The sequence below is a fragment of the Otolemur garnettii genome, unplaced genomic scaffold (assembly GCF_000181295.1).
Source record: "Otolemur garnettii isolate 467f Iridium unplaced genomic scaffold, OtoGar3 scaffold00002, whole genome shotgun sequence".
NCBI lineage: Eukaryota > Metazoa > Chordata > Mammalia > Primates > Galagidae > Otolemur > Otolemur garnettii.
Window position 1 is genome coordinate 54,509,228 of NW_003852397.1, and position 11,718 is coordinate 54,520,945.

General features: G+C 43.7%; 1 protein-coding gene across 1 annotated transcript in view; it reads left to right on the plus strand.

The window, feature by feature from the left end:
* The window catches only part of ITGA9 (integrin subunit alpha 9), a 346,390-nt gene extending 336,369 nt beyond the window's left edge, over positions 1 to 10,021 (plus strand). The window contains exon 28 of the mRNA XM_003781794.3: positions 9,521 to 10,021. Within this exon, the coding sequence (XP_003781842.1) occupies positions 9,521 to 9,619 (99 nt within the window). The 3' untranslated portion in view covers positions 9,620 to 10,021. The remainder of the gene's footprint in view (positions 1 to 9,520) is intronic.
* Positions 10,022 to 11,718: the final 1,697 nt, after the last annotated feature.

An 11,718-nucleotide genomic window follows, 5' to 3' on the forward strand; every position in this document is an offset into this window, starting at 1 on the left:
TTCCTCAAAAAGTGTTGCACAAACACGAATCATGACACAGTACTGCAAGCTGCATAGAGCATCTGGCAGTGCTGATGCGTGACAATGGCACATGGCCAGCACCTTCCTTCAGTACACAGTATTGGGCCCCTGGGCAAAGGGGCAGAGATAAAACAATAGCCCTCCCTCAATCCTGACCTCTGAGAAAAGCTGTCAGAGAGAGCTGGACAGAGGGGTGAGGGAGTGAGCAGGAGTTGAGCTCTCCACCAGTCACTAGGCTTTCCTACACGTACAGTGTGGTGCTGTTAACTGTTTCTCTAAAACTGAAAGGCCTGATGAAGCAGCGAATACCTTTGCCAGAGTTGAGCCGCAGGCTCCCTGCCTGTATCCTGCCTCCTCATCTGCCTCTAACTCTCTGTAGGTCCCCAGGGCCTTTCAGAAAAAAGCCCATCTACTGGCATCTCAGGCATTCTCTCATGCTTGGCGGCAGCAGGCCCTGGCTCCAAAGCAAAATCCACAACCAGGGCCCCAAGCTAACCAGACCCCTCTTCAAATTCTGAAATAGATTCTAATCAGCTTTCCCAACACCGAGATGTTAGCAGGCACTGGGAACCATAATTTAAACTTTATGTGCAAGGATTACAGTAGCTTGCCAAACCACCATGCAGGAAGAAAACTTTGAAATATGAAACTCTTTTAAAGGAGGAAAAATCCAAATGAGTTCCTTCTCCTTTCCTTCAGCTCCTGACTGGGCTTGAAGATGCCTGAGCCTGGCACCTCTTCAAGACAATCATACAGGCCTGTTTATGAGCATGAAGTTTAATTGTGTGAGGTGCAGGAGGGATAACAGTTTTGTATGTGACTTTAAGAAATGCCTTCAGCTCATTAAGCCAACCTAGCTCCTGTGAAAAGACAGCAAAGTGCCTAGGAGTGTTGTTTCCTTTGGAAAAAAGACACCTTCTTTCCCTCATTTAGGGCTCCACACCCCCCCCCCGCCTCTCTCATGCCTTCCTCCTATCTCCCCTTCTGTCTGTCTGCCACTCAGTGATGGGGAACACTCTGAGTCCTCCTCCACTGCTTTCAGCCAAGGACCCTCCATCTCCTCTCCTTTCTCGCAAGCCGAGATGATTTGGAGAAAAGGGAAAGTGCCACTTTGCCAGCCCTATGGCCAGTCCCTTCCCAGAAGGCCTAGGACCTGAATACCCAAGTGGCAGCAGAGCAGTCTGCAGAATGTCTTTGCCGCCCTCAAGAAAAGGCTGCCTCAAGCTGTGTCAGCTGGGGCTGTTCCAAGAGCCTGCTGCCTCAGGGTTGGCTATGGGTTCATGGTTTTTATTTGAGAGCATTACTTCTGACCTCAGGCAGAAACGTTTAGAAAAATAAATCTGTGAAATGGCTCAGAGAATGTGTAAGGTTTGGCAGCCCCTTTAGAGGTCACTGGGTGATCACCTTCCCTCCAAATTGGGCTGTGAGAACTCATCTTTGCTTCTCCAAAGGAAAAAAAAAACGCACACACACATGCACATGCCCTTCACACGGCCACAATTAAAACCATGTGCGGAGAGATTCAGAGGGAGCTTGTTTATGTTTGGAAGTAAATATTGGGCTAATGTTGCACTGTCGACATCTTGAGACAGAGACATGCTATGTAAATAGTCAAGTAACTGAAGAGACCCGTAAACATGAGGCACTGAGTTAGTCCAAAGAAGGAGCATGCCTGAGGTCCTTAGAATAGGGAGCAACCCAAAGGTCGGGGACTCTGAGTCCAGCTGCCATGAATATGTCTGGCCAGTCCCTCTCATCTGACATGAGCCAGGAAGGCAGAGGCTGGGGCTGCATGGCTGGATACCCTAGAACCGACTCAGGCCTCAGCCCCTAGGCCTCATAGGCACCCACCTACTTAGGGCTAATCGGGGAAATCTGCTCTTTCTCTAGTTTTCTGGCAGTTTTTTGAGAAAGAGTTATATGATCAAATTGTTTAAGTCTATCACGAGGGTTCAGGGAGCTGCTCTTTGGGGCTGCAGGCCCCGTCAGGACCAGTGAAGACTCAAAACCAGAAAGCACACTGCTCCAGCTGAGCGAAGATGACTCAAGTCTCCTCCTCTAGGATTGCTATGAATGTTTCTTCTGCTACAGGCAGAATAGTGAACATAACCCCTTTCCTCCCGAGTGGCAAAGCAAGGCCTGGGAAGTCCCAGAAAAATTGCAGGAAAACATGAATCCTGTTGGATTAGAAGGGAGTGTGGGGCTGCTGAGGGTCCAGCTCAGCTCATCATTAATCATTTCCCAGCACCCTCAGGGTGGGCTCAGCTGCCAGCAAAAGGAGGGATTCACCCCAGCACGTCTCAGAGTTTTCCCTGAGGTACCCAGGAGCACTAGCAAGAGGGGTTTGTGTGTTGATTAACTTTGGGGTGTGCTGACTTCCTGAGAGTAGGGAGAATTTAGGCCACCGCGGTGAGGAATAGGTAAAACTGGCTGTGAAGTACTGTGGTGGGGTGAAGGGCCACACAGATGATCTCTGGCACGTGAGATATATTATCCCCATGTCTCTCAGGTAAAAGGACCACAGATGTTCCTCAACTTCTAATACCATAAGTTGAAAATGCATTTTATGCCCTGATAAACCCACCATGAAGTTAAAAAATCCGAAGTTGAATCATCCTTAAGTCAGGGACCATCTGTACTTGATCAATGATCAGATCCAGCATCATTATCTTTAGTTTAATGTAACTCAAGGGGATAGCAAAATCTTGCTGAATTAAGTTTTTCACTTCCCTGTTCCTAATTGACATACTACTTAAAAACGTTAGCTAGACAGATCTGCTCTTCATTTGCTATTTTGCAGTTTTGCAGTTATGGAGACCTACAGAGAACAATATTATGCCTACTAGGAGGGGCTTACAGGACAACATGCTCTTTCCAGATCTTGCAGATCACTACAGGTGATTTGTCCTTGTGAGTTGTTTTGACTTTTTGGAAAAAAGGATTGGTATTTTTCCATTCCCGATGAGATTCTCAGATGGTCACTATGGTATGTGAGTTAAGAGTCCTAGACCTACATACTAAAGCCCAATTCTGATGCTTCTAAGACATCTGATAGAGAGCTAAGACTTGTTCAACTCCTTCAAAACTTGCCTCCTTTCTTTACTGGTAAGGTTATTAAAATTCCATAATTCAAAAGACTATAACAGTTAAATGAATGAACATAACTTCATGTGTTTTGCAAATTCAAAGACTTCATAATTATTTTTTATTAAATCATAACTTTGTAGATTGAGGCATTTATGGGGTTCAGTGTACTGCGTTGATATACAATGTGAAATGCTTACATTGAACTAAGTAACACATCCATCACAATTATACTCATTTCTTAATAGTTTTGAAATGTACAATTGCATCATGCACATTAGGTGAGGTCCCCCCAAATATCCTCCCTCCTCCCTTATACCCCCTCCCCTCCCCTCTCTTTTCTCTTCCCTTCTACTTTCTGGACTATAGTTATGTTTTGCCATTCATATAAATGTGTAGGTGATTATATATTGATTTCATAGAAGCATTGTGTACATTGGGTACTTTTTTATCCATTCTTGGGATACTTTACTAAGAAGAATATGTCCCAGCTCCATCCAGGTAAGCATAACAGATGCGAAGTCTCCATCTTTTTATGGCTGCATAGTATTCTATGGTGTACATATACCACAATTTGTTAATCCATTCATGGCTCAATGGGCACTTGGGCTGTTTGCATGTCTTGGCTATTAGGAATTGGACTGCAGTAAACATTCTGGTGCGAATGTCTTTGTTGTAAAATAATTTTTGATCATCTGGGTATATACTTAGTAAAGGAATTGCAGGATCAAACAGTAGGTCTACTTTTAGTTCCTGAGTGTTCTCTAAACTTCTTTCCAAAAAGGTCGTATTAGCTTGTATTCCCACCAGCAGTGTAGAAGTGTTCCCTTCTCTCCGCAACCACGCCAACACTTGTAGTTTTGGGATTTTGTGATGTGGGCTAATCTTACTGGAGTTAGATGATATCTCAAAGTGGTTTTGATTTGCATTTCTCTGATGATTAAGGATGATGAGTATTTTTTCATATGTTTGTAGGCCATGCGCCTGTCTTCATCAGAGAAGTTTCTGTTCAAGTTTCTTGCCCACATAGAAATGGGGTTATTTGTTCTTTTCTTATTGATTAGTTTGAGTTTTCTGTAGGTTCTAGTTATCAAACCTTTGTCAGAAGCATAACCTGCAAAAATCTTCTCCCATTCTATTGCAATTTTTGGCTGGGGCCTGTTTGAACCCACCATCTCCAGTATATGGGGCTGGTGCCCTACTTCTTGAGCCACAGGTACCACCCTCGTCTCCCATTCTGAAGATCGTCTGTTTGCTTTATGTACTGTGCTCTTGGCTGTGGAAAAGCTTTTTAGTTTGATCAGATCCCAATAATGGATTTTTGGTGTTGCTTCAATTGCCCCAGGAGTCCTCATAAAATATTCTCCCAGGCCAATTTCATCAAGTATTTTCCCTACACTCTCTTCTAGTATTTTTATAGTTTCATGAAAGACTTAATAATTATTGAAGATATTATTAAACTGTTTTAACTTATTTCTTTCAAAAGTTAAAAAAAAATTGAAAATTGAAATTTCAAAAGATTTCATAATATTTTTGAAAAAAAATTGACATCAAATAAGGACTCAGTGCCTTGTTACACCTTAGAGTAAGGCCTGAGCACACAGATATGTAGCCTACAACCTACAGACTTGAATTTACATTGGGGACAATAGAAAAAGCTGTCACCAGGTTTTAGGGCTGGTAGAGGTCTGAGAATGCCATTGATGTCTTGGGCAAAGACAAAGACACTAGGGCTTAGAGCCAGAAAATGACCTTCCTTGTGGCCTAAAGGGTAATTAGTAGGAGCTTGAGTAATAATTAGGATTCTGGGCTCCTTATGCCATGTCTCTCCCACAGATCTCTCCTGAGCAGGCCCTTATGGCCCTGGACAAACTTATATGACAGCTATGTGTAGAGAGACCAGTACTCTCTATCAAAGGGTTCTGCCAAAACTAGGCTCAAAAGAAAAGTACAAGGGAGAGATCTTTCTTTTCTGAAATAGAATTAGTTTGATCATGTAAGGAAAAATATTAGTTTGGCAGGGTCACTATTAGACCATATGGCACCTTTGTACAAACTAGTAAAATAGCACCTCCTCCTAAGACCCTCTGCTTCTTTCATCCATCAGAAAATTCAGAAAAATCTGTCTGAAAATTCAGAAAGACACTATAGTGCCATCTGTTGGAAAATAGTTGTAACAAATTTATATATTTAGGATACTGGTGATGTGAATGGCACACCCTGCCCCCTTATATGCAGTGCACGGCCTGCACTATTGTCCCCACCCCTTCTTTGCTATATTCTAAGAATTGGTCTTTATTCAAGATGGCTGCCTCTTAGTACCACTGTGAGGCCAGGAGTGATGGTCCTCATCATCATCTCCTTGAAAACCATGTCTAATCTGAATTCTTGGGTTTATTGGTGTGCTTTTGAGGGAGAAAGACTAGAGCAATGGCAGGGAGCCTCTCCTGGGGGTGGGGGGGGTAGGTAGGAGCCCACAGGGCTGGGTACCCTTAGTGTGCAGAAGCTTCTCTCTGAGCCCCCCTCCCATCCCCCAAAGTGGTTGATTATTGGAATGAGAAAAGGACATGTTCAGGGATCCTGTTGCTATCCTGGGAAACTTTGAAAAGCACCTCCAAAGAACTGATCAGGGACTCCAGATGGCTTTGAGATTGGAAGGGAAATGAATTGTAGCATTATATTCAAAAAAAAGAGTTATGGTTGGAAATTGAATCTTCGTTGATGACCTACACAACCTTAATAAATGCATCAGCTGTCTCTACAAACACTTGAACCAACATGGAAGTACCAGTAGGGAAAACCTCTAACTGTGCAAGAGGATCATCTGTTTCCCTAAAGAAGTGCAGCAGTACTTTTCCCTAGGAGCAAAGGGCTTCGTGTGTTCTCTGTAATAAAATGGAGTCCCTTTGGGGAAAATAAAATTGGTCTTTGGAGCCCAAAGAAGAAAGACATACATCAGTGACAACTCCAACCTCCCATCCAAGAGATTACACACAGGTTGTGTTGGGGACAGGAAATCAAGGCCTTGCAGCATTGGGGTGGGGCATAACAGTTTGCAGGACTATTTCTGAGAGCAGCTCTACAGGCACTGGCAGCTGGAGGTAGGGCAGGAGATGATTTTCAGGCCTAATGATGACACTACTCCACTGAGAAAAAGAGTTCATCCTGGATGTCTGCAAGAGCTGACAATGCCTTCACTTTACTGACAGCATGAAAAGTCTGGTTCAGCAAGACAAGGCACATGGATGCTTTTTATATCTAGAATCCTGTTAGCTGCCCCTCTGATTCATCCAAAGTCAACAAAAATCAAGTTCTGTACCAGTCAGATTATGCTGCATAACAAACAACTCTGACATTTAGTGGCTTAAAAACAACATCCATCTATGCAGTTCACAATTCTGTGCATCAGGGATTTGGATTGAGCACAACTGGGCAGTTCTTCGGTCTCAGCTAGACTCACACATGTATTTGCAAGCAGTTAGAGCTTCACTGGTCAGGGATGGCTTCAGCTGGTGGTCTCTCACCTTCCAGTAGACTAGATCAGTCTGTTTGCAAAGAGGCAGGGTAGGGTTAAGAGGAAGTTATTTGAAGTGTGCAAGAGTAATCGGGGGCATAAGTGTGGGACAGACAGCATCCCCTCCCTGTCCTCCAATTATCAAAGCAGATCTCAGCCAAGATTCAAAGCTGGGAAAATAGACTCCACTACATGATGAGAATGGCTAGAGTCACACGGACATGTTGAGAAAGGAAGGTTTGTGGACATTTTTGTACCAAGTCCGAGTGAGACAGAAACTTCTGGGGAACAAAAACACAAATCTTGCCTTGAAGAGTCCTCAGACAAATATAGGTTGTAAGGAAGCAGACTATTAAAATTCTGCTTAATTGGTGCCACAGTAGGGATGCGTTATGTCTCTGGAGTTAAAAGTGTGGAGCCTGGAATTATTGAAACATTATACCATCAGCAGCCAAAGCTATTGCTAAAGAATCTTATTTCCTGTAACATCCAGCCATAGTTTCATGAGTATGTTCTCCTCAATGCAGAAAATGCACATGACTAGCCACATTATTATCTCTCAAGAAAGATATTTCAAGCAGTTACTTCTTAAACACTTCCATTAAGTCTGGATCTGATTTTCTGGCTGTACTGTGGGAATGACAACAGTGACTCTTCTTCATTATCCAGAATGTTCAGGCCTCCCCTGTAGAAGGGGAGAAGGTGGGAGAGATTTAAGAAGAAAGTACATGTGTGGAAGTATTAGATCACGGGGTTCTGATACATGTGGGCTTATGCTGGAAAGAAACCGCCAAGACTGAAAAACCAAGAACTCAATATCTGTTTACAGAACTGGTCTTAAGGATTGAAGCTCAGAGAATAGGACTCTGACCAGTTCTAAGAAAGCTTCTGTTCCTTCCCAGTCATTGAAACTGGACCATCTTATTAACTCTACTCAAAATGAATGGTTAGGATGTCCTTGGCAATGTGAGTGGAGCTATCTCGAAGCTCTCCTGACAGTTCTCATCTTTGGCTAGGCCAGTAGGTCCCCTATTTGGTAGGAAGTGGATAGAAAGATGGTGCAATAAGACAATTCCTGATCTCCACCTGCTTTCCTTTTTGGGAGGTAGGGGCGGTTCCTGCCCATTGGGGTAACTGTTGTGCCCCTCAGCATACTTGGTTCATAGTGAAGAAGTCTGAGGACAAATACATAGACAACAAAAATATTACATGTGCCCATGAGAGCTAGGTTTGCTTCATGATTTGTAGGCATGTTTATATGTGTACTCACTGTTGGCAGGAGACTGTAGAGATTTCTGGTTGTAAGTGTTTTCAAATATGACTATGGGAGCTACCAGCTAGTGATAATGTGGTGCCACGAACTTGTAGTACAATAGCAGATCAAGTGTCTATTTCAATTCCCATATTCAAGGGCATTGGAACAAGGATTTAAGTGCAAGTAGTTATTTAGTAGATGATCTTAGGAAAGAATGTTAGAGGGCAGGAAAGAGAAGGAAGCCAGTGAAGGATGTTTATCAATATGGTTACCTCTGAGAACAAGTTCCACTGGGAAACTCTGGTAGAACATATACCTCAGGGTTATCCCATTCAAGGAGGAAGGGAGCTGGGGTATTCATATTCATACACACACCATAGTCAGTCATGCTTAAGAGCAGTGCAGGGAGGGATGTCTGACCCCAGAAACAGAGGCCACTAATGCTGGTGAGCAAAGGATGAGAGATCCCCTCTCCCTAAGTGTGGGAGAAAAGGTAAGCTTTGGGCTACACAGGGTTGCTTCAATGCTTGGTGGTAGTACCTGTGATGAGTATAAACAAAACCCAGAAAATCATCTTAGCATATGTGAAAAGCCATAAACCCAAACGTAATATCAGAAGGAGAGTCTTTTTGAACTAAGATAAAGGAAGTTGCCATCTTGGATCAGGATAAAACGTCAGTTCTAGATGAGCACACGCCGAGTACTGTGGTGCGGACAGCATGAATTCCACAGATGGAGAGAAAGATCTAGATGACAACAAGGGAGGACATGGACCTGCAGACACTTAGAAAAACCTACCATGTTAGAATAGTATTTATCAAATTATTCTGCAGATGGCTATTATCTGTCAGGATAGTAATAGTTTTATCAAAAGCCAAATAAACATGCAAAATGTCAGGCCCCGGATTTCCTCCCCACCAGAGTTATCAGCTCCTTTACCATTCTGCTACACATTATGAATCTCTAAAAGAAAGAAAGACAGAAAGAAGGAATGCAGCATTTCCCAAACTTATTTGCCCTAACGCCTTTGAACAGCTCTCATTAACTAGGGTTCTCCAGCACACAATTTGGAAAATAATATACTAAAAGTATGTTACAAGGAACAGGCAACTCCCCATAAGATAGCCAGCAGGAAGTCTATGCATTTTGAAAAGTGGTTCCACATAATGCTTTTCTTGCTGGTGTGCTTTCTAAAAACCATCCAACCTGCCAGGTACGGTGGTTCACGCCCATAACCCTAGTACTCTGGGAGGCTGAAGTGGGTGGATCACTTAAGCTCAGGAGTTTGAGACCAGCCTGAGCAAGAGCAAGAGCAAGACCCCATCTCTACTAAAAATAGAAAAACTACCCAGGTGTTCTGGCGGGCACCTGTAGTCCCAGCTACTCAGGAGGCTGAGGCAAGAGGATTGCTACAAGCCCAAGAGTTTGTACTTGCTGTGAACTATATTGACACTGTGGCACCCTACCCAGAGTGATAGAGTAAGATTCGGTCTCAAGAAAAAAAAAAAATCTACCCTGAGACATCCCCCGTGCCTTCCAGCCCCATGAGTGTGGATCATGCCTACTCAGAGGCCAGGCTGCCTTAGAAGCAAAATGGCTGATTCTCCAGCATTTCTAACTTAGCCTGTCCTATTTCTGCCTTTCAGATGGGCTTCTTTCGCCGAAGGTACAAAGAAATTATCGAAGCTGAGAAGAACCGGAAAGAGAACGAAGACAGTTGGGACTGGGTCCAGAAAAACCAGTGAGCTGCCACACCAACCATGTGACCCAATCACTGGCCTGTCATCCTTGATCTTTGTATCTTCCATATTTGGAAGAAAAAAATCTTCTCCAGATTTTTCGGAGGCCCCACTGATGCTGTTCTCTTCCTCATTCTGTCAAGCCCAGGTGTCAGCCTGAGGCAGCCACTGTGGCCAGGTCACATGACCAGAGCCGCCACCACTTTCCTTTATAGATGAACTCTGAACTTTGGAAAGCAAGCTATGGAGCCGAGCAATATTTATGGATGCAACACACGTGGTCAACCCTCAGGGGAAAACTGTTACCTAAAAGTATTTTTATAAATATAAGCCTTTTATACTGATTATGTCTTTATATTTGTATCAATGTTTTATTATTTCTATTAAATAGTTATATAATTCATTCAAGCACTGATATCCGCCCTAAAATCATGGCAGTACATGTACATGAATTTGCAAATTTTAAAGGAAAAAAATCTTATTGTACTTTGGACTTGCTGTTTAAAAAGAAAAGACTTGCCGATAAAATAAGCTGAAGAAACCTCATGTAATGACTCCAGCAAGCTGACAGTGGTGCCTGTAAACTGTGGATGTGGGAAGACTCCTAAGACAGTTCACATCTTTATTGCCTAGAGTCAAGTTTGGAGTTATGTGCTAAAGAACTGCTAAGTGTTTTTTCACATGTACCTTTCATTGGAAGACTCCCAGCAAGAATCTGGATGGAAAGCCTGACTTCTAGCAGGAAGCCTGCTCTGTATCACCTTTCTACAGCAGACACCTTGTCCTCCTCCCACTTAGCTTGGTGGATGAAGGCTTGGAGCAATGCCAGTCGGTCATCTGGTAAACCTCAGAACGGCATCTCATCCTGGATGTCATGCATCAGAGTTCATAGGCCACAAGGACAAAATCTGTGCCCCCTCAAGCAAAGACTTGGGTCTTAATGCTTTGAGGCATTGCCTTTTTATCATAATTTTAGTTCAGAGGTCTCCATTTTCCCTAACTCTTCTGCTGTCCCAACTAGTGGTAATTGTATATTCCTTCCCAGAGATAACTGTTCAACTTTTATTTTAATAAGTGTCTTAGGTGGGGTTCCTAAGATGCAGACCCTGAAGAAGGTTTTATGTGCAAGTAACTTACTAAGGAAGTGCCCCTAGGGGAATACTAGTAAAGGAGGGTGGGGGGAGGGAGAAGAGAAGCAGGACAGGGAAGGGGAGGAAGCCAGGGCAAGGTGCCATTTCAGGGAATATTCCCCAGACAGCAATAGCAGCCCAATCAGGGGAGCTCTAGGGGATAAGCGAGGCCTCCAAGTAGTTCCACCCTGTGGCAAGGGAGCTGGGCTTTGATATTCATGCACGCAGGAGAGATGCAAACATTCTGCTCTCAGTTCCAGCTGGCAGAGTGGCCCCAGAGCTCAGGGGCAGTCCTCTAATGAAAGCCACAGGTGTCCCCTCAAACTGGGGAGACACAGAAATGATGCAGAGGGATCTTAGCAGAGCATCATCCCACGCCCTACATGTGTGAACGCTGAGTTGCCGCCTGCAATATCCAAGCTCTCTGTTTGATAGTGGATACACTGTCAGATGCACTGTGCTCCCTGGTGTTGAGTGCAGTGTTATTTTCTAAAAGGGCAACAACATGATGGGATGTAGCATTCTCAGCACTACAACTCGCTCATAGTGATCACTCAGTAACTGCAAGTAGCTATGGCTGCTCTTCCCACTGCTGGATAATCATCTAATAGAAAACCTGGGGCTAAGAGCAGCATTTACAAAGAGTCTTAACAGCTCATTACATACAGCCTGCCAAAGCCCTCGCTACATACAGATGGCATCCAGAGGGAGGAAACACTATGCAAGACCAAGGACCTTTCTTAGGAGTCTTTCTTAGTTCACTGGAAGCTAACATGTTGAGAGTCTGTGAACATTGGGAAAAGACACAGAACTTAACCCCAGGGGAGACAGGTTTTCTATACACATACTTGGCTGATACTCACAAACATATCTAAACTTTTGGCAAAATTATGAGGGTGCTAGGCAAGTGCAAACCTGGCAAGGAGCGTGCGTGTCTTTTAGTTTCTTATTATACAGTTGACCCTGCTGTGGAAA